At 40.3% G+C, this 20,666-nt stretch overlaps 4 protein-coding genes across 4 annotated transcripts in view; 2 read left to right on the top strand and 2 right to left on the bottom strand.

Moving 5' to 3' along the window:
* cwc27 (CWC27 spliceosome associated cyclophilin) overlaps nucleotides 1-2,139 on the bottom strand; it is a 32,741-nt gene extending 30,602 nt beyond the window's left edge. The window contains exons 1-7 of the mRNA XM_060896253.1: nucleotides 1,996-2,139; nucleotides 1,704-1,800; nucleotides 1,051-1,163; nucleotides 784-927; nucleotides 371-469; nucleotides 194-294; nucleotides 15-84 (exon numbers count right to left, since the gene is read on the bottom strand). Coding sequence (XP_060752236.1) covers nucleotides 15-84; nucleotides 194-294; nucleotides 371-469; nucleotides 784-927; nucleotides 1,051-1,163; nucleotides 1,704-1,800; nucleotides 1,996-2,037 — 666 coding nt within the window. The 5' untranslated portion in view covers nucleotides 2,038-2,139. The remainder of the gene's footprint in view (nucleotides 1-14; nucleotides 85-193; nucleotides 295-370; nucleotides 470-783; nucleotides 928-1,050; nucleotides 1,164-1,703; nucleotides 1,801-1,995) is intronic.
* Nucleotides 2,140-2,321: 182 nt separating this feature from the next.
* srek1ip1 (SREK1-interacting protein 1) lies at nucleotides 2,322-5,820 on the top strand. Its single transcript, XM_060895782.1, has 5 exons — nucleotides 2,322-2,567; nucleotides 4,407-4,454; nucleotides 4,553-4,708; nucleotides 5,053-5,116; nucleotides 5,271-5,820. Exons 1-5 carry the CDS (start codon nucleotides 2,555-2,557, stop codon nucleotides 5,479-5,481), a joined length of 492 nt encoding a protein of 163 aa, XP_060751765.1. The 5' UTR covers nucleotides 2,322-2,554; the 3' UTR covers nucleotides 5,482-5,820.
* Nucleotides 5,821-9,750: 3,930 nt separating this feature from the next.
* Nucleotides 9,751-11,979, top strand: plac8.2 (placenta associated 8, tandem duplicate 2). The gene is made up of 5 exons (XM_060896147.1): nucleotides 9,751-9,822; nucleotides 10,057-10,151; nucleotides 10,979-11,103; nucleotides 11,591-11,702; nucleotides 11,871-11,979. Exons 2-4 carry the CDS (start codon nucleotides 10,067-10,069, stop codon nucleotides 11,693-11,695), a joined length of 315 nt encoding a protein of 104 aa, XP_060752130.1. The 5' UTR covers nucleotides 9,751-9,822; nucleotides 10,057-10,066; the 3' UTR covers nucleotides 11,696-11,702; nucleotides 11,871-11,979.
* Nucleotides 11,980-12,957: 978 nt separating this feature from the next.
* cops4 (COP9 constitutive photomorphogenic homolog subunit 4 (Arabidopsis)) lies at nucleotides 12,958-19,975 on the bottom strand. Its single transcript, XM_060896146.1, has 10 exons — nucleotides 19,846-19,975; nucleotides 18,888-18,967; nucleotides 18,248-18,399; nucleotides 17,957-18,060; nucleotides 15,671-15,824; nucleotides 14,877-15,027; nucleotides 14,627-14,797; nucleotides 13,838-13,953; nucleotides 13,426-13,510; nucleotides 12,958-13,345 (listed from the first exon to the last, which is right to left on the bottom strand). Exons 1-10 carry the CDS (start codon nucleotides 19,917-19,919, stop codon nucleotides 13,212-13,214), a joined length of 1,221 nt encoding a protein of 406 aa, XP_060752129.1. The 5' UTR covers nucleotides 19,920-19,975; the 3' UTR covers nucleotides 12,958-13,211.
* Between the last annotated feature and the right edge of the window lie 691 nt (nucleotides 19,976-20,666).

Raw genomic sequence — 20,666 nt, forward strand, 5'->3', positions numbered from 1 at the left:
AACTAAACACTCACCTGGCTCACCTGAGTCACCATCTCCTCTTCCTCCTCCGCCTCCTCACCAAACGACAGCAGGCTAAAATTCCTGTTCAGAAAAAACAACAACTAAGGGAATCACACATGAGCGCACGAACACACACACAGACACACACGCGCCCACACACACGCACACGTACACACACACGCATGCTCACTTTGTTGCCTTGGACTGAGATTTCTTTTCTTCCTCTTTGTGCTTCTCTTTCTTGACTCGTATCTCACGGGGTATGATGTCATCAAAGGGAGAATGCAAGACCTGAGCAAGAAGAAACAGCTGCTATAGAATCATCACACAGACCATCAGATGCTCCTGAGACCAGACCTGGGCGTACCTCTGTAGATCTGATCTTGTGTGGCTTTAGCGGTCGTTCGTTACCATCACACTCCACCTCGGCTAATCGCAGCATGTTGTAGACCGTGTCCCCCGTCACCTGGACACAACCCAAGCAATGCACATGATTCAAAAACAACAGAGAAGTAACTCAGACTGTCTCTAAAGACAGATGGAAAGATGGTGTGTGTGTGTGTGTGTGTGTGTGTGTGTGTGTGTGTGTGTGTGTGTGTGTCAGGAGTGCTGAAGTCCTTAGACTCTCACATAACGTGAGTGTGTCATTGTAAACAGCACACAGAGTTACAGAGAAGAGCTGATACAGTGGGAGTGCTGTGGAGGAATAATGACTGAAGACAGACATTTTTTTACTGTGTGTGTGTTTGTGTGTGTGTTTGTGTGTGCAGGTAAAGTCACCTTTCCAAATATAGTGTGTTTGTTATTGAGTTCATCAGCTCGACCCAGAGTGAAGAAGAACTGACTGCCGTTATCATGAGCTCCAGCGTTTGCCATCGCTACCAAACCTCTCCTGTTAAAACGCAACCTAGAATGGAACTCATCCTGCACATGCACGCGCGCACACACACACACGCGTACACACACACACGCACACACACACCACTGAAACCCAGCAGACACACAAAATCAGGAAGCACAGCAGATATACACACAGCTATCTCTCACCTTAAAGGGACGGCCATAGACAGACTCCCCCCCAGTCCCAGTGCCAGTCGGATCACCGCCCTGAATGATGAATTCTGGAACCACACGGTGGAAAATGGTTCCATTGTAATAACCTGTCAGAAAAGGTGGACATTCATTAACAGAATAACTGAATTCTCACGGTCTCATTTTTTTGTTTTAGTTTAGTTTGTCTATTATTTCATACTTTTTCAGATATCACATTAAATAAAGGTTTTGTGTGTGTATGTGTGTGTACATGTGTGTGTGTGCATGTGTGTGCGCATGTGTGTGTGCATGTGTGTGCATGCATATGTGTGTGTGTGCATGTGTGTGCATATGTGTGTGTATGTGTGTACATATGTGTGTGTATGTGTGTGTGTATGTGTGTGCATATGTGTGTGTGCATGTGTATGTGTGTGCATATGTGTGTGTGCATGTGTATGTGTGTGTATGTGTGTGTATGTGTGTACATATGTGTGTGTATGTGTGTGTGTATGTGTGTGCATATGTGTGTGTGCATGTGTATGTGTGTGTATGTGCATGTGTATGTGCATGTGCATGTATATATATATATGTGTGTATGTAGTGTGTATGTAGTGTGTATGTAGTGTGTGTGTAGTGTGTGTGTAGTGTGTGTGTAGTGTGTGTGTTACCTTCCATACAGAGCTGAATAAAGTTCCTGCAGGCTTTAGGAGCTTCTTTAGACCAAAGTTCTACATCTATATCACCTGCTGAGGTCTTTATTAAAACCTGAGAGGAGAAATGACGTCATTATTTATTCCACTCTGGTCTCTGTGCTATTATTATTTCCTTCTTGTCACTAATCCTTACTTTTTACTCATTAACACTAAAACGCCACACAAACAGTGCGTCTGTCTTATAACGTCATCTGTTTAGCTTCATTTGCACAGAAACTTGTTCACAAACCTTCATCAGTTTACTCACCTTTCCGTTGGTCGGAGGCTCCTGAATATAAATATTACTCATTTTTAAAGTTATTTCTCTGTTAAATGAATTTAAAACTGAATAAACGCGCTGATAAACAGTGACAGACGCGTGAGGATGCGGTCTCTCACTGGATACATCCGAAATAACACTGTATTCACTACACAACGCGCACTACGTGTGCTGTGACGTCATGTTTAGGGCACTAGGTTTAGGGCACTTGGTGTAAAACGAATCGCCATTTAGGATCCACTTGTGGTGTCACAGTTTTTTTCTTCCCTACAACAACATGCGGAACAAAAGCAAAAAAACGGCGCCCTGAAACCTAGCTGCTCAGAGCTGCAAAATGTTTTTGATGTTTTTGGATATAAATAAATATAATGTATAATTATGTGCTTTGTTAACTAGAGAAATGATTTATAAGATATAAGATTAAGTCCCACTTTAGCGGCACTGTTTGCCGCCCCGTCAATATTTTCGATCGGAATTATTTGTGCGAAGGATTGAGCAGATCACCGGAAGTTCTGATGTTCATGAAAATCCGAGTAACTTCGAGTTAATGGCTCTTCCAGGTAAAACTTTTCGAATATAATCGGCGTGTTTTATAAGAGTCTGAGGTTTGTCTAATCTTTATTAATGAATCAGATCAGATATAAGACCGAATGTACTTGAATGTAATGTATAAAACAGTCGTGTAGAATGAACACAACAGTAAATCTGACTGTGGGCCTTTTACCTCAGACTGTAACCTCAGACTTTTACCTCAGATTTTTATCTCAGACTGTAACATCAGACCTTTACCTCAGACTTTTATCTCAGACTTTTACCTCAGACTGTAACATCAGACTTTTACCTCAGACTTTTATCTCAGACTTTTACCTCAGACTGTAACATCAGACCTTTACCTCAGACTTTTATCTCAGACTTTTACCTCAGACTGTAACATCAGACCTTTACCACAGACTGTAACCTCAGACTTTTACCTCCAACTTTTACCTCCGACTGTAACATCAGACCTTTACCTCAGACCTTTACCTCAGACTTTTATCTCAGACTTTTACCTCAGACTGTAACATCAGACCTTTACCTCAGACTGTAACCTCAGACTTTTACGTCAGACTTTTACCCCAGACCTTTACCACAGACTGTAACATCAGACCTTTACCTCAGACTGTAACATCAGACCTTTACCACAGACTGTAACGTCAGACCTTTACCTCAGACTGTAACGTCAGACCTTTACCTCAGACTGTAACGTCAGACCTTTACCTCAGACTGTAACGTCAGACCTTTACCTCAGACTGTAACGTCAGACCTTTACCTCAGACTGTAACGTCAGACCTTTACCTCAGACTGTAACATCAGACCTTTACCTCAGACTGTAACATCAGACCTTTACCTCAGACTGTAACATCAGACCTTTACCTCAGACTGTATCGTCAGACCTTTACCTCAGACTGTAACATCAGACCTTTACCTCAGACTGTAACAGGCCTTTTGGGTTCATTCAGAAATAAATAAAATAAACTCAGGGTTAAAGCTTTGCTCAGGACAAAATATTTGATTCATATTTACGAATAAATAAAGATGTGTAAAAACTGCTGAAGATAAAGTTCAGGGTTAATGTTTAACAGTTAATAAACAATTGGTAACTAAATAAATAAAGATAATAAAGAATGTATTGTAACAGATTGATATTTATTAAGCAAAATAACTTATTTAACTTTTATAACTTTAATCTTCAGAACAGAATTCAGAGCATTTTAGTGTAGAAAAGTCACCACACAGAAGTGTTCACATGGAGCATCTTGTGTTGTTGACGTGTATTTGACGTGTTATTGGTGTCTTATTGACGTGTTATTGGTGTCTTATTGACGTGTATTTGACGTGTTATTGGTGTCTTATTGACGTGTATTTGACGTGTTATTGGTGTCTTATTGACGTGTTATTGGTGTCTTATTGACGTGTATTTGACGTGTTATTGGTGTCTTATTGACGTGTATTTGACGTGTTATTGGTGTCTTATTGACGTGTTATTGGTGTCTTATTGACGTGTTATTGGTGTCTTATTGACGTGTATTTGACGTGTTATTGGTGTCTTATTGACGTGTATTTGACGTGTTATTGGTGTCTTATTGACGTGTTATTGGTGTCTTATTGACGTGTATTTGACGTGTTATTGGTGTCTTATTGACGTGTATTTGACGTGTTATTGGTGTCTTATTGACGTGTTATTGGTGTCTTATTGACGTGTTATTGGTGTCTTATTGACGTGGCACTTTTAAAATTCAAAGCACTTTCTTACGTGCTCTGGATAAGGAAGTCTGTCAAATGCCATAAATGTGTTAACATAAGTTGTTACACTTCATGTGGACATAATAACTGTTTATTAATCATGACGATGTCCACAGGTGTGAATAAGGACAACATCCGTGCTGGCTGTAAGAGATGTGGCTATCGTGAGTATTTATGGAGTTTGTGTCCTGGGACAATGGTTTAAACTCCTACACTGAGCCGTGAGGGTTTGTTTATTTATTCCTTGTCTTTATCTCCTCAGCCGGTCACCTCACGTTCGAGTGTCGTAACTTTGTTCGTGTCGACCCGAGGAAGGACATCGTGCTGGACGTTAGCAGCACCAGCACTGAGGAGAGCGAGGAGGAAGAACAGCAGGAAGTCCGCAAGGAGAAGATATTTGGGGGCAATCGCTCTAAAGGTGTGTGTTTAACACTGTGTGTGTGTTTAGCTCTCTGTGTTTGTGTTTAGCACTGTGAGTGTGTTAAACACACACACACACACACACAGTGCTAAACACACACACTGTGTGTGTTTGTGTGTTTAACACTGTGTGTGTGTGTGTGTTTAACACTGTGTGTGTGTGTGTGTGTGTGTGTGTGTGTTTAACACTGTGTGTGTGTGTTTAACACTGTGTGTGTGTTTAACACTGTGTGTGTGTGTTTAACACTGTGTGTGTGTGTGTTTAACACTGTGTGTGTGTGTGTTTACCACTGTGTGTGTGTTTAACACTGTGTGTGTGTGTGTGTGTGTGTGTTTCTGCAGAGTCCCGCAAAGAGAAACATAAAAAGAGGAGTAAAGAACATTCTCACCGAAAGGCAAAAAAGAGGTACACACACACAGTGCTAAAAACACACACACACACACACACACACAGTGCTAAAAACACACACACACACACACTCCATATACACTCTGTATACAGTGCACATAAAACTGATGTTGCAAAAAAAAATTAACTCTAAAAACATATTATTTTTTAGGACTCATTCATCCAGTGATGATGATGACGATGATGAAGATGGGTTGAGCAGGAAGAAAAAGAAGAAAAGCCACAAGAAGAAAGGCAAGAAGGAAAAGCGAGAGAAAGAGAAACGGCGTATGAAGAAACGTAAGAAGAAACATACGCAGGTTTCATCATCATCATCATCCTCATCCTCCAACAGCTCGACTGACTCCTCAGATACAGATTGAAGCTCTTTCTCCCTTCCAGATCTTCAGCTACTCTTCATCCACCAAAACAAAGTGAATACCCTGAGACGTCTCTCCTGTAATCCACAGTCTGTCAGGCTGAGTGCAAAAGTTTCTGAGACCTGATCATCTGATGTTCTCAAACACAGAACAATCTTCCACAGATTTAACCCCAGAACTATACAGGGGGCACAAACTTTTGCACTGAGCTTTCCATATGAATATGTTACTGCTTCAGTAGTGAATTATATTTATTTCTTTTTCTCCCATATTTCTTTTAATTGTTCACTCTGTTTTTCCGTGTTGTTAGATTTTGTACAGAAATAAAATGAGAAAAATTCACGGAGCTGTTTGTGTACTTTTATCTGAAATTATAGTAAAGTAAACAATTAATTGAGTGCGTTAGAGAGATAAAAGATTAAATGAGCTGTAATTTTCTGTTGTTAAACTCTGATAAGACAGAAATATTACTTATCGATCCATAAACTAGTACACAGAAACTCTCACACTTTAACATCCATTTAGAGGGATGTTCTGTTACTAGTAGCTCGACAGTGAAAGACCTGGTGTTTATTAGACAGTAATTTGTCTTTAAAATCATATCACCATATTACAAACACAACCTTCTTCACCTTAGAAATATTGCCAAGCTGAGAAACATCCTGTCTGTATCTGATGCTGAGAAGCTAGTTCATGCTTTCATGACCTCTAGACTGGACTATTGTAATGCATTACTAGGTGGTTGTCCTGCATCTTTAATAAATAGTCTACAGTTAGTCCAAAATGCAGCTGCCAGAGTTCTCACTAGGACAAGAAAGTATGACCATATAACCCCAATTTTATCATCTCTACACTGGCTACCTGTTAAGTTTAGAACTGATTACAAACTGCTGCTACTTACGTACAAGGCTCTTAATGGTTTAGCTCCCATGTATCTAACTAGTCTTCTAACACGTTACAATCCTTCACGCTCTCTGAGATCACTAAACTCAGGACTTCTGGTAGTTCCCAGAATATCTAAGTCTACTAAAGGTGGTAGAGCGTTCTCTTATTTAGCTCCCAAACTTTATAATAGTCTTCCTGATAGTGTTCGGGGCTCAGACACACTTTCCCAGTTTAAATGTAGATTAAAAACTCATCTCTTTAGTCAGACGTACACATAATACATCCCATAATATTGTGCTCTATTACATCAGACTTGATAATATTATAAACAGCAGATACATTAATTCCTCTCCACTGCTTCTCTCTTTCTACCCTCACGAGGCATCCAGACATTGTACCAGCTCCGATGGTCTTCCGTGCGATGAAGGACCTTTTTGGACCTCCACTGAGATGAGGGCGACTCTGAGGATCCTGAGACATCTACAGATCTACCAGCTCCAGTTAGACTCTGTGATACTAAAGAGGAGATGTGAACTCCATGTGATCTTTTACACCAACACAACATTTATCAGACTGTATATTTATAATCACACCCCCAGTGTCACCCAGATGAGGATGAGGTTCCCCTTTGAGTCTGGTTCCTCTCAAGGTTTCTTCCTTTACCATCTAAGGGAGTTTTTCCTCCCCACAGTCACCTGAGTCACCTCAGACTTGCTCATTGGGGATAAATACAAACACATTTAACTTTTGTATTATATTAATATTTATATTATTCTTTATAATAACCTTTTGTTCTATGTTTATGTTCTGTAAAGCTGCTTTGAGACAATGTCTATTGTAATAAGCGCTATACAAATAAAACTGAATTGAATTGAACACACACACATTCACACACACATTCACACACACATTCAAACACACCTTAAGCTGAAGGATCAAGAGTCCACCACACACCTTCAACTTCACGAACATACACACCTCTGTAAACATGACAGGAATTATGACTTTCTCTATAGTTAATCTTCTTCACACATTCAACGTTTAGTTTCTTTAAAAAAAAGGGTTATTTAACCTCTGAAAAAGGTTCTATTTAAAATCCTTCATTATTGAGAAGCACTCTATGTAGAACCTTTGAGGGTTTCACCAGATGGACAAAGCAGAAGTGTAAGAATATTAGAGTAATAATACGATGAGAGTAACACAGTAAACGTGTTGAACTCGAGACTTTAGGTTCTATGTCAGTTCCGTATGTCCTCGTGTTCCGCTCTCAGTACCTGGAAACACTCTTATCTTATCACTTGAGTCATTAGAACCTAACGCTCACACACAAAATTATCTTGCTCAATTTAGCAGAGTTTAGCTGTGACTCTGTTTCCATGACTTACTGAAACACATTTATTCAGCACTCACTGGCCACTTTATTAGGAACATTTTATTACTGCATTTACATTTACATCATGTGACCGAATCTGTTATCCAGAGCCATGTACAAAAGTGCTTTAAGTCTCTATCATTGAACATTAACTCTGGGTCACAAACTTAAGATACCATGAGACTAAAACACTGTTCAAAGTTTTTTTAAACACACACACACAACAAACAGGGGAGAAAGTGTTAGTTGAGGTGTTTCATGAACAAATAGGTTTCAACCATCGTTTGAAAATTCCTGTAAAGACTCATAACACTGCAACTCTACAGTGTGGCTGTTTGAGTTAGTGTAGCTTCCCCTCAGCTCAGAACAGCTTAGCAGTTAAACTATCTGTCTGGCACCAACAAGCCTGCCATGTTCTGAGCTGAACTGTGAGAACTGAACATGTGTAAAGTGTTAATGATGAAAAGCCAATAAGAACCCTATTAGCAAGTTAAGAAACTTTTCTTGTGCAGTGAACTCTTAAAGAAACTTTTTTCTTCTGAAATCAAATGCTAACGCATTCCCCTCAGAACTCCCTGAGGAACATCCTGAGGAACATCCTGAGGAACATCCTGAGGAACATCCTGTATTCTAGCTGTTTATATTCCACTAGCTGGTTATGTAACTTTCCCATAAATATGATTAATTTAAAAGACACATTAATTGATTAATTGCACATTAATAAACATCACTGTAAATGAAATTTATATGAAACTTAAAATATTAAATTATTTAAATTATATAAATGAATCATATGAAATACATAATCTAAAACTCTCTTCAGATCCCAAACTGCAGAAGCTCAGACTCAGGAGAATCCTGCACAAGATATTAAATATGTTCTCAACCATCTAACACATGAAAAAGAAGATACGAATCTTAAAAAAACCTAGTGTCTAATTTAATAAATAAAGGATTCATCAGAGGTTCTTCACATTACAGTATTCATGAAGAAATTCTACATCAAAGACTGAAAGAGACTTAAACCTTATTGTAGTGTTAAAGGTGTTCGGTCTAATTGAATGTTCATTAATTACTTTTGAAAATCTAGAACCTTTAACATTTGACCTCATTCATTCATTCATCTTCTACCGCTTATCCGAACTACCTCGGGTCACGGGGAGCCTGTGTCTATCTCAGGCATCATCGGGCATCAAGGCAGGATACACCCTGGACGGAGTGCCAACCCATCACAGGGCACACACACACACACACACACACTCTCATTCACTCACGCAATCACACACTACGAACAATTTTTCCAGAGATGCCAATCAACCTACCATGCATGTCTTTGGACCGGGGGAGGAAACCGGAGTACCCGGAGGAAACCCCCGAGGCACGGGGAGAACATGCAAACTCCACACACACAAGGTGGAGCCGGGAATCGAACCCCGACCCTGGAGGTGTGAGGCGAACGTGCTAACCACTAAGCCACTGTGCCCCCCTAATTTGACCTCATTAGTCCTTCAAATTCTTTGAAAAAAGGTTCTTTGATTCATTTCTATTGTTAGAATGAATAAACTCTTAGATAAAGGGTTCTGTCAGGAGAACATGATGCTGTAGGTTCTCCACAGAACCTTTAGGACGGCGGTCTGAATGTCTTTAGGAAAAGCAGTAAAAAATAATGTCTTTTCCAAATTGTAATAAAATGTGAGTTGTGAGACCGTTATATCATTTCACTGCTGAATTGCTGGAATTAGCTTCTAATTAGCTGAAGAATAAAGATGACTGATATAGAATAAGGTGTAAAAGTGGGCGTGTCCCAGCAGGTGAAGGGGTAGATGATTAAGTGTGGGTTTGTGTGGCTGTAGGAACTCGGAACCCCCCTGTTATTAACGTCTCTCTGTTTGCTTTACATTCAGGTGGTAAAGGTGATAAAGGTACAGTGACATCGACCTCATGATTAACACTGCTGCCGCTCCTGGACTCTTGGAGTTTGTTTGGTCGTTAAAGTTTCATCATGTGACTGAGAGAGATATAAAAGACTCACCTGTTCACTGGAAACGTAAAAACTCCGCTGATTATTCAGGTGCCTCATTAATCAGGTAAACTTTTACTCTTTTACTCACTCAACCTCTTTTCTGCTTCAGGTTTCAATTCTACACATATATACTGTATATAAATATATAAATATATATATATAATAACATATAGATAAATTCTTTATGATGAGTTAATTTACTGAAGCTGAAGAAGGTTTAAACTTCTGTATATTTGTGTGTGTGTGTGTGTGTGTGTGTGTGTGTGTGTGTGTGTGTGTGTGTGTGTGTGTGTATCAGACAGTAGGAGATGGCGGTAACGTCTCAGCCTGGATCTTTCTCTCCGTCTGACTTCCAGACCAATCTGTTTGACTGCTGTTCTGACTGCTCTACATGTACGATCCTTTATTTCTTATTAAATCCCAGAGCTGTAAACTGTCTGTAAACTTACACTAGTGATCATTTCTCATCTCACTCACACTCACTGTGTTCAGTTCAGACAGAGCTCAGATTCACAGTCCTGTAATTAGTGTTAAAACTGTAATGAACTCAGAAATGAACGTTAGTTCCTCTGGACATTATTTATATGGATTAACATTATTTACATTAACATTATTTACACTGACATTATTTACATTAACATTATTTACATTAACATGATTTACACTGACATTAACACTGTCCAGTGTCACCAGATGAGGATGAGGTTCACTTCAGTCTGGTTCCTCTGGAGGTTTCTTCCTCACCACCGTCACCTCAGTTTCATCATTAGAGATAAATGTTAGAGATAAATAATAACTTCATTTAAACTTTAACATTTTATTCTGTATTTCTGTAAAACAGTCTGTTAGTAAAAGCAGGATACAAATAAACAAATTAATTTGTAAATTAGGTCAAAAATCTGATCAAGTCAGTAATAACGTGTCGTCACGTTTAACTTCTGATTCTTGTATAAAATTAAATAAGTTTTCAAAACATCACCTGAATAAACACAATGATTATTTATTAATGTTTTTTTTTTTTTCTAAATGTCTGATTTTATTCCCTAAATGCTTTAATAATGTTGATTATTCATTATTAACACTGATGAGACTTGTGAGATTTATGATCAGTGTGATGTTCTGAACACAACAGGATCAATAATTAACCCGTTTCTGTAATAATGCCGAGAAATGTTAGTGCTATTGTGTTCCTGTAATCCTGTAATCTGTGTGTGTGTCAGGTTTATGTGGATATTTCTGTCTCCCTTGTCTGGGCTGTTCCATTGCGAGTGACATGGGCGAGTGCTGTCTGTGTGGATTAGGAATGCCCATCCGCAGTGTCTACAGAACCAAATACAACATCAAGGTCAGTCAGTTAAATCTTAACAAGAACCTGAACAAGTTTTCTTTGTTCCAGATGATTGATGTTGATTTTTAATTAGTGTGTATGACTGAAGAACTGAAGAACCTTAAGGGTTTTTTTTTAAATACTTTTAAGTTACAAAGGCAACATTTCGATAACGATGATCAGATTAATGACTTTAAATGATTGCTTTCTTTACTATAAAAGTTGTTCCTCACTTCACTTTAATCCAGTCGGCTCAATTCTACTAGAGTAGGTTTAATAGACAAAACCATGAATTCCAAAATAAGCAGGTCTTCTCTCTTTCACACCACAGCTTCACACTTCTTACCCATAGTATTGATTATTTTTGTTTACTGTGGTGTTTAATCTCAGCCTACAGCTGAACTACATCCAGGTTGATATTGAACGTGTAATATTTGTGATGCTGTGATGTTACTGTAGATCTGATGAGTTATCAGTGTGGTCAGTGTTGTGGTTCTTCTTTCAGGGTTCCATGTGTAATGACTATATGATCGCGAGCTGCTGCATGCCGTGTGCAACCTGCCAGCTGAAGAGAGACATCGACATGAGAAAGCAGCAGGGAATCTTCTGAACTTCAGGTGAGCTGCTTCACACCTTATGCAAAATAGCTACAAAATTAATTACATACATGTTAAATATATTGAAATAAAAACCACAATAACACAATAAGACACACTGCAGTAACAGCAGGCAGTTTATTAGGTTCGTGCTCTTTAACAAACCCTTTGATTTTTCCTCCTTTACAGAAGCTGAAACTCAAACCAAGCTGTGAATTTCCTCATTGTGCTCCTTATGAACAGAATTAAAGTGTAATTATGAACGATATAAAGAACAATTAAAGTGACTTGTCTATAATGTTTTTGTGCATTTATTAAAAGTGTAATTGTTTTTATTCACATTACACACAGAGCTGCTGCTGAGATCTGGACTCTAACTGATGTTCAATTCAGTTTTATTTGCGTCGTCCTTTACCTTCTCCAACAGCTTATTAAGGAGCGCTCACAGATTTCTGTCCGTGTTTTAGTCCTTTTATAGCTTGAAGCAGTCTGTTCTAGTCCATGTAGGTTTACTATTTATAACCACAATAACGAAAAAAACCTCTAAGCAAATATAATCAAATGAAAATTAAACTTTTAGGGCAAAAGCACACAAACAAACTTAATATAAAAATGTTAAAGACACAAGCACACATTAGAGCACACACTCTGTAAAGTGTTTAACACCATAAACCTTTCTAAAAGACAAACAACAGCGAATGAAGTGATATAAAGCACTGTATTCATTTGTATTGTGCTTTTAACAATGGACTTTAATATTAATTACAATATTAATATGACCCATTTAAGCACTGATTAATTCTCTCTAACTGCAGCTCTGACTGTAGATCAGGTTTATATTAATGACTCACACTGATTCCTTATCATTACCATAGTAACAGTGTGTTCACAGGGACGTGTACAGAACACACTCCACTGAAGGAGTCTCCGGTGTCAGAGCTTTGTAACAGCTGTAACGAAGTTTTCGGACGTCTTCAGGACGGTTTCACATCAACACGAGAATCTTATTAAATCTTATTAAAACTTAATAATAAAGTTAACTAGTTAAATAGGATTGAATGAAGGCAGGATTCAGTGGGATTTACGTGTCACGTCCTCAGCTTGATGTTCAGACCAGATTAACAAGATCTTTAGATTTTTCTTCGTCATTTCTTTATCGATGTTAACGATTTTGTAGTTAGTGTAATTAATAACGTAGATCAGAGTTTCATGTCCCAGACGTTACAGACAGACCAACATGCTTATGAACAGATGAGCAGATAAACAAGAAGGAGGCTTGTAGATTTACACAAAGATTTATTCAGACATCAGAAGATCTTCACATGCTGTGTCCATGTTAACATGACATGAGCTTTGAAACCCCAAAATGTTCACGGTGAACACACCATCGTCACAGACGTGTGGAGAATCCCACTGCTCAAAAGGGAACAAACGAGACCATCGCTGACGTTTCTATATCATAAGCGTCCATTAGAAGTGCCTCTGTAAGGTGTGAGCTGGAGGAGGTGCAATGTTGAGATGCGTCTCAGTTTATTGGGACATCTGGGCCTCCATAGCTTGTGCCGTCCACTCTGGAGCTGCCTGACTGATCTTCTCCAGCAGGTTGTTCACCTGGAAGCAGAGCGACTGGATCTGTTTGTCCCAGGTGGGCAGCGGATCTCGAGCTGACGGGAGACAAAACACAGCTCTGTAACTTCTGAAGCTTCAAAGATACCGAGAGCAGCAGCGTGACAATCAGACTTACTCTCAAAGTGGACGATGCTGTCTATCTGGTCGATGAAGCCGTTCATACGACCCTCTGTGATCATCTGGGAGGCGATTTTCTCTGCCTGCTCGTGTGTGACAGAGTTTAATTAGAGTTTACGTCTTACTAAAATGTTAAAAATAAACACATTAATGTTTAAGGTCCAATATGTTACTTTTAGCCACTGAATATCTATTGAAACACAAAGCGACTGAATGATGTTCTAACAAGACTTAAGTCAATATGACTGATACAAGAAAAAAAGAGTTTACTAAAAGCATAATTTCGTGTAATTATGAAAATGATATGTTTACTAAACCTTATCAGGTATTTATTTATCTCTGTATATAAAGTAAATAAATGTTCAGAAGCTCAATAGAGCCCAGATGAGCATTATTCAGACCTACTGTACCTTTGCAGGTGGGATCTCCAGAAGTGCACCGAGTTCCTCAAATGTGATGTTATTGTACAGTTTACTAGCAGAAAGAAGATTGTGTTCAATAACAGCTCGGTCCAGGATACTGGAACCTGAAGTGAAGATGAAAGTAAAAATGTCACAGTGAACACCTCACGTTCCACACTGTTATCCATTAGAGCTCTGATTCATGACCCCTGTGTGGCGACAGGCCTCACACACACGCTGACAATGAGGCAGCAATAAGGTGTTACTCCAGCATCTCCCACCACAGCGCTGAAGAGAAAGCGTTATTTCAGCATCAGGGATGAAGTCCGTCAGCGCGTCTGTGTGGAGGAGCTGCAGCAGCGACAACAGACCAATCAGAGCTGCCGCTGTCTCCATTCACCCTCCGGTGAAGAGGACAAAAGCCAAGCAAGACGAGGAAAAGTAACGTTGGCTAATAGACCAGCTAACTGGAGTTCTGTGCATTTTTTCTGTTGTTCTCCTTCAGTCTTCCCTCCGCTCTCGTGGACATTAAACCAGCTGTAGCTGCTCCTAGTTATATTTATAGAAGAGCTAATCCATACAGTATTCATCTTGTTAATACATGATTATTTTCTGCCTGAGTCACAACATTATGGATGTACATGACTTTATTGTGCATAAATGGCTCTCGTCAGCTTACGGGTGATTCTTTACTGGGTGAACACAAGCGTGTGTATCTCAGGGTGCACGCAGTACTGCTCAGGTAGATTTCACATGGTTCATGACTCACTGAATCAGTTCTGATCTCGATTCACTCACCATCAGCTGTGGTGGCTTTCTGATGGGGCATCAGCATAGCAGCAAACTCCTGCAGTTGGTTTCCCCGGATGATCCGATCCAGGTACATCTTCTCGAGGATGCCGTACGCCGCCAGCTGCTGACATCGCTCGTCCTTAAACAGCGTAGCCAACATCCGAGATCGCTGCTGCCCTGAGGACCAAACGGAACCAGTGTCAGCCTACAGAGCACCATCAGGTCCCATACACCTTCAATAACACGGTGGACTCACCTGCGGAGGCCAGAATGGTGCAGTGCAGCGCGTGCTTTAGAGCCTCCAAGCGCTCGCTCTCATGCACTATGGATTTGTAAGAAAGCTCGTTATAGCGCTGGGCTGCTTCTATAAACTTCCTCCTGTAGTCCAACACTCTGGCATAACACACCTTAAAAATAATTAGAAATGACCAAATCTCAAACATACTGCTCATATTATCCTTATTATTTACTGTATATTTATTTATTCATGTTATTGATCAGATGAGCTGCATACAAACGCTCATGATTAAAGTTAATTATAAAGAACCTCCTACTGACCTCCTACATGTAACTCATAAAGGGATCAGTTTCCCCTTAACCAATTTCTAGCTACATTTTTTATAACTACTACTATTAAGCACAAAAGTAGTTCAGACACTGGTGTATTTTACACGTGAATACACGTGAAGACTTTAGACTTGAGAATTGATTTTGTAATAAATCAGCCGTGTACACGTGTCTATGGTCACAGTGAAGACCTACACAGATGTGATGTGTGTAACCTGCACATGTGGTTTATGTCATGTTTATTTTTGTTTATTTACCTGTTTATCTCTCAGAGTATAATTAACCAGGCAGAACTGCTGTATACCAACATGAGGTTTATTAGATTAAGGAAATAAAATATATTCAGGTTCCTGTGTTTGTAACTGAAATGACAGGAACCTTGAGGGCAATTTAGCTTTAAACACACAGCTGAACTCAGCTCTGTAGGTCTGGTAGAAGAACACAAACACAACTCATGATGGGTTTAAAGCCTGGGTTGTTCACCTTGTAGTGGATCTGCAGCTGCTCGTTTGTGGACTCGTTCTGCAGTAAAGAGGCTCGGTTGATGTAAGCTTCAGCCTGGACCGGGTCGTCGTCCTCCAGGTAGAGACGAGCGATCTTTAGGTAGGTGTCTAACTTATAGTCAACATTGTACTGTCTGGGACATGAGAGGAGAGAGCAGGACAACACACTGGGTCATATGAACACACACACACACACACACACACACAGAGAGAGAGACCCACACACACACAGAGACCCAAACACGCACACACACAGAGACCCAAACACACACACACACACACAGAGAGACCCAAACACGCACATACACACACAGACCCAAACATGCACACACACACACACACACAGACCCAAACATGCACACACACACACAGAGACCCAAACACACACACAGAGACCCAAACACACACACACACACACAGAGACCCAAACGCACACACACAGAGACCCAAACACGCACACACACAGAGACCCAAACACGCACATACACACACAGACCCAAACATGCACACACACACAGAGACCCAAACACACACACACACAGACCCAAACACACACACACACAGACCCAAACACACACACACACACAGAGACCCAAACACACACACACACAGACCCAAACACACACACACACACAGAGACCCAAACACGCACACACACAGAGACCCAAACACGCACACACACAGAGACCCAAACACGCACACACAGAGACCCAAACACGCACACACAGAGACCCAAACACGCACACACACAGAGACCCAAACACGCACACACACAGAGACCCAAACACGCACACACACAGAGACCCAAACACGCACACACACAGAGACCCAAACACGCACACACACAGAGACCCAAACACGCACGCGCACACACACACACACACAGACCCACACACAAACACAGACCACACACACACAGACCCCCCCCACACACAGACCCAAACACACACACACAGACCCAAACACACACACACAGACCCAAACACACACACACATAGAGACCCAAACACACACACACATAGAGACCCAAACACACACACACATAGAGACCCAAACACACACACACATAGAGACCCAAACACACACACACATAGAGACCCAAACACACACACACAGAGACCCAAACACACACATAGAGACCCAAACACACACACACACAGAGACCCAAACACACACACACACAGAGACCCAAACACACACACACACACATAGAGACCCAAACACACACATAGAGACCCAAACACACACACAGAGACCCAAACACACACATAGAGACCCAAACACACACATAGAGACCCAAACACACACATAGAGACCCAAACACACAGAGACCCAAACACGCGCGCACACACACACAGAGACCCACACACAAACACAGACCCCCCCACACACAGACCCCCCACACACAGAGACCCCCCACACACAGAGACCCCCCACACACACAGACCCCCCACACACACAGACCCCCCACACACACAGACCCCCCACACACACAGACCCCCCACACACACAGACCCCCCACACACACAGACCCCCCCCACACACACACAGACCCCCCCCACACACACACACAGACCCAAACACACACACACAGACCCAAACACACACACACAGACCCAAACACACACACAGACCCAAACACACACACAGACCCAAACACACACACACAGACCCAAACACACACACACAGACCCAAACACACACACAGACCCAAACACACACACAGAGAGATCCAAACACACAGACCCAAACACACACACACACACACAGACCCAAACACACACACACAGACCCAAACACACACACAGACCCAAACACACACAGAGAGATCCAAACACACACAGAGAGATCCAAACACACAGAGAGAGATCCAAACACACATAGAGACCCAAACACACACATAGAGACCCAAACACACACATAGAGACCCAAACACACACACACACAGACCCAAACATGCACACACACAGAGACCCAAACACGCACACACACACAGAGAGACCTAAACACACATACAGAGACCCAAACACACAGAGATCCAAACACACACACACAGAGACCCAAACATGCACACACACAGAGACCCAAACATGCACACACACAGAGACCCAAACATGCACACACACACACCCAAACACAGACACACACACACCCAAACACAGACACACACAGACCCAAAAACACACACACACAGACCCAAAAACACACACACACAGACCACAAACACACACACAGACCACAAACACAAGTTTTATATCTGACTTACTTCTGCCCAGTCTCGAGAGGAATACCCACTAAAACCTGTGCCGCGTTCCTCCAGTCCTCTTCCTTCTCGTATATAGTGGCTAAATGCTGTCTGATTGATGCCACCTGCCGGAGCGTACATCATACATCAGCATTTATTCAATATGACAACACAGGTTTATATCACTCGCTCTAGTGTGTTAGCATTTCTATAGTAACAGCTCATTTACAGGGACAATGGAGATTAGTGTTTAACCGATGAAAACACAACACGAGGAAAGGTCTGTAGAAGGTAAGTGCCTCTGAAACTCACCTGCTCTTCAAAGGAGATGACCCGGGGTTGGATCTTCTCCAGGGTAAAGTGGTAGACAGATTTTGCCGTGCCGTCTGGTAAATTTGGGAGGTGTGTGCAGAAGTCAGTCAGGAGCTGCCGAGATATGACCAGACTCACGTTCTCATTGACCACTAAACAGGAAAGAGAGGAAGAAATTCAATATATTCAATCCTTCAAAAATCAATAACACAGTGTAAAGCACTGTACAAAAGAGTGTACACCCTCACATGAGCAGAGAGACATTTAGTGTTGTTTTCAAATAGAGCATATAGTGCATGTAAAGATCGTAATAATGAAAACACTAAATAAAGACCATGTCCCTTATTAAATGCTCATCTTAAACACCCTGAAATTATTTTATCCCCTTGAGAAGTGGGAGAACTGTCTTTATACTGCCTCTAAACCAGAGCATGTCAGGAGGGCATGCAAACTTTTGAGCATGTTAATAAACAGAACTCCTGAGTCAGAGACACAGTTTGCTGTCATACTTTGGTTTTATACCTTATTGAATTAATTTTTTTATTTTCATTTTCCCCACACACTAAAACCTAGGGGGGTGTAAACTTTTTCACAAAACCATACTGTTCACATCTTATGTCAGCAGTGTTTAAGAACTTACTGGCTTCCACAAACGCTTTCAGTGCCTCGAGTTGTTCTGTATCTGTTAACTGAAGAGCTTTCTCCAGAATTTGACGATACCTGCAACAAAAACCAAGTTTTTTCAGATCCATGTGATACGTGTTGTGAGTCCTGATTGTTATTCATCAATATATTTCATGACACATCTCTGCCTGATCTAAACACACCTGATGGTACATTAGTGAGCTGCTAAACATACAGTCTATAAGGTGAGAGTTTGCTCAGATGTGCAGGATTTCTCACATCTGCCCCTGGGCCACGCCCTGGGGCGGGGCGTTCACTTCTACAGAGAGTTTAATTGGACCAACACACAACTAGTGCAGGATGAGTCATAAAAAAAACTATTGTTACTGTTTAAAATAAGGTAAATGTATTTATTTTCTCTAGATATCCGGTCATATTGGAGCTCTAACACACCAACTCAGACACTGATTTGGATTTCAGGAGCAGTATAAGAATACGACTGTTAAAATAAACATACTAAACTAACCCTATGTAGCATTATACAACTCTTATAACATGAACCATAAAATTATTAGCTGTCTAATTACCAAATTTAGCATAAGTGTATTATATTAGCTGTAAAAAACCTACAGAGTCATCCGGCTAAATGCAGGCATTATTGTCTAAAAACTTACTAACTTACCAAACTGAAATTATTTTAAATACATCTATTTAATCCCTAAACGTGACTCCGAGTTTGGTTGTCATCTTGTTTGTAACAGAGAGCTAACAGTTAAGCTAAGCTAAGTTAAGCTAAGCTAAGCTAAGCTAACCGGTAAACAGCTACAGCAGCTTAGCCTCTAGCATGTTCTAGTTAGCGTAGAGCTTCATTCTTTTGCATCCCATATAATCATCACAACCGAATATTAACAGAATTACTCAAAAATCTGACAGATTAATTAGTAAATAAATATTCTAATAAACACAACACATACTTTCCAACGAGATCTTTGTGAGAACCGGTAGAGTTCATGAGCTGCGCGAGCTCCTGTCTCACACCAGACGCCATTTTCCTCCCAAAACACGGTCAACATTAAGGGCCGCGTCCCAAATGCACCTCACTTTCTTTTCGCAATAAACTACATAGTGTGCAGAAGTCACTAATTTAACACGCAATGTAGTCAACTTAGTAGTTATCATGGAGCCGTTTGGAACTCAACCTTTAATAGTCGCCAATGGAGAGAAAAAATGATGCTTCTATCAATAATTTAATCAATAAGACAAAGTGATTAGTAAATAATATATTTAAACATTATTTTAATTATTATTTCATAGATTTGTGAAAGAAATATTGATTGATTGGCTTTCTCAATCCATTTAAAATCCTCTCATGGATTCCATCACACAAGGAATCATCTTAATGGTTTCCATCAGGCTCATTTACAAATTTGTTAAGGATTATTTTGGTTACTATTAAATGCCACCAGAGTGCAACATGGTTTTCTGGCATTAAAACATAACAGTAATGTTAAATATTTATCCACAACCAAGTTCCTATTTTTTTTTACCATTAGCCATTAGTGAAATTTCTGTATAACTTTGTCATTAATGTTAAAAGAGTTAACGGTGTACAATCTGTTAACAGTTTGTATATCAAACACAAAACACAGTTAATCACAGTAAACTTTTATTGTGTTTTGACATTCATATATTTAAATGAACAAACAAAAAAACATTAAAAAGTTTAAATAAATATATGATTGTGTTATTTATAAATAAAAGAGTGTGTATATACCTAAATAGCTATACACACACA

Source organism: Tachysurus vachellii, chromosome 20 (genome assembly GCF_030014155.1).
Source record: "Tachysurus vachellii isolate PV-2020 chromosome 20, HZAU_Pvac_v1, whole genome shotgun sequence".
Classification (NCBI taxonomy): domain Eukaryota; kingdom Metazoa; phylum Chordata; class Actinopteri; order Siluriformes; family Bagridae; genus Tachysurus; species Tachysurus vachellii.

Bases quoted from the DNA above. Each gene is read 5' to 3' on its own strand.
- cops4 (XM_060896146.1), bottom strand. From the start codon at position 19,919: ATGGCGTCTGGTGTGAGACAGGAGCTCGCGCAGCTCATGAACTCTACC. The intron at 18,968-19,845 runs GTATGTGTTGTG...TTTTTGTTGCAG, and splicing joins CACAAAGATCTCGTTGGAAA to GTATCGTCAAATTCTGGAGA. The intron at 18,061-18,247 runs GTGAGTTTCAGA...ACGCTCCGGCAG, and splicing joins TCATCTCCTTTGAAGAGCAG to GTGGCATCAATCAGACAGCA.
- plac8.2 (XM_060896147.1), top strand. From the start codon at position 10,067: ATGGCGGTAACGTCTCAGCCTGGATCTTTCTCTCCGTCTGACTTCCAG. The intron at 10,152-10,978 runs GTACGATCCTTT...TGTGTGTGTCAG, and splicing joins CTGTTCTGACTGCTCTACAT to GTTTATGTGGATATTTCTGT. The intron at 11,104-11,590 runs GTCAGTCAGTTA...TTCTTCTTTCAG, and splicing joins GAACCAAATACAACATCAAG to GGTTCCATGTGTAATGACTA.
- srek1ip1 (XM_060895782.1), top strand. The intron at 4,709-5,052 runs GTGTGTGTTTAA...GTGTTTCTGCAG, and splicing joins TGGGGGCAATCGCTCTAAAG to AGTCCCGCAAAGAGAAACAT. The intron at 5,117-5,270 runs GTACACACACAC...ATTATTTTTTAG, and splicing joins CACCGAAAGGCAAAAAAGAG to GACTCATTCATCCAGTGATG.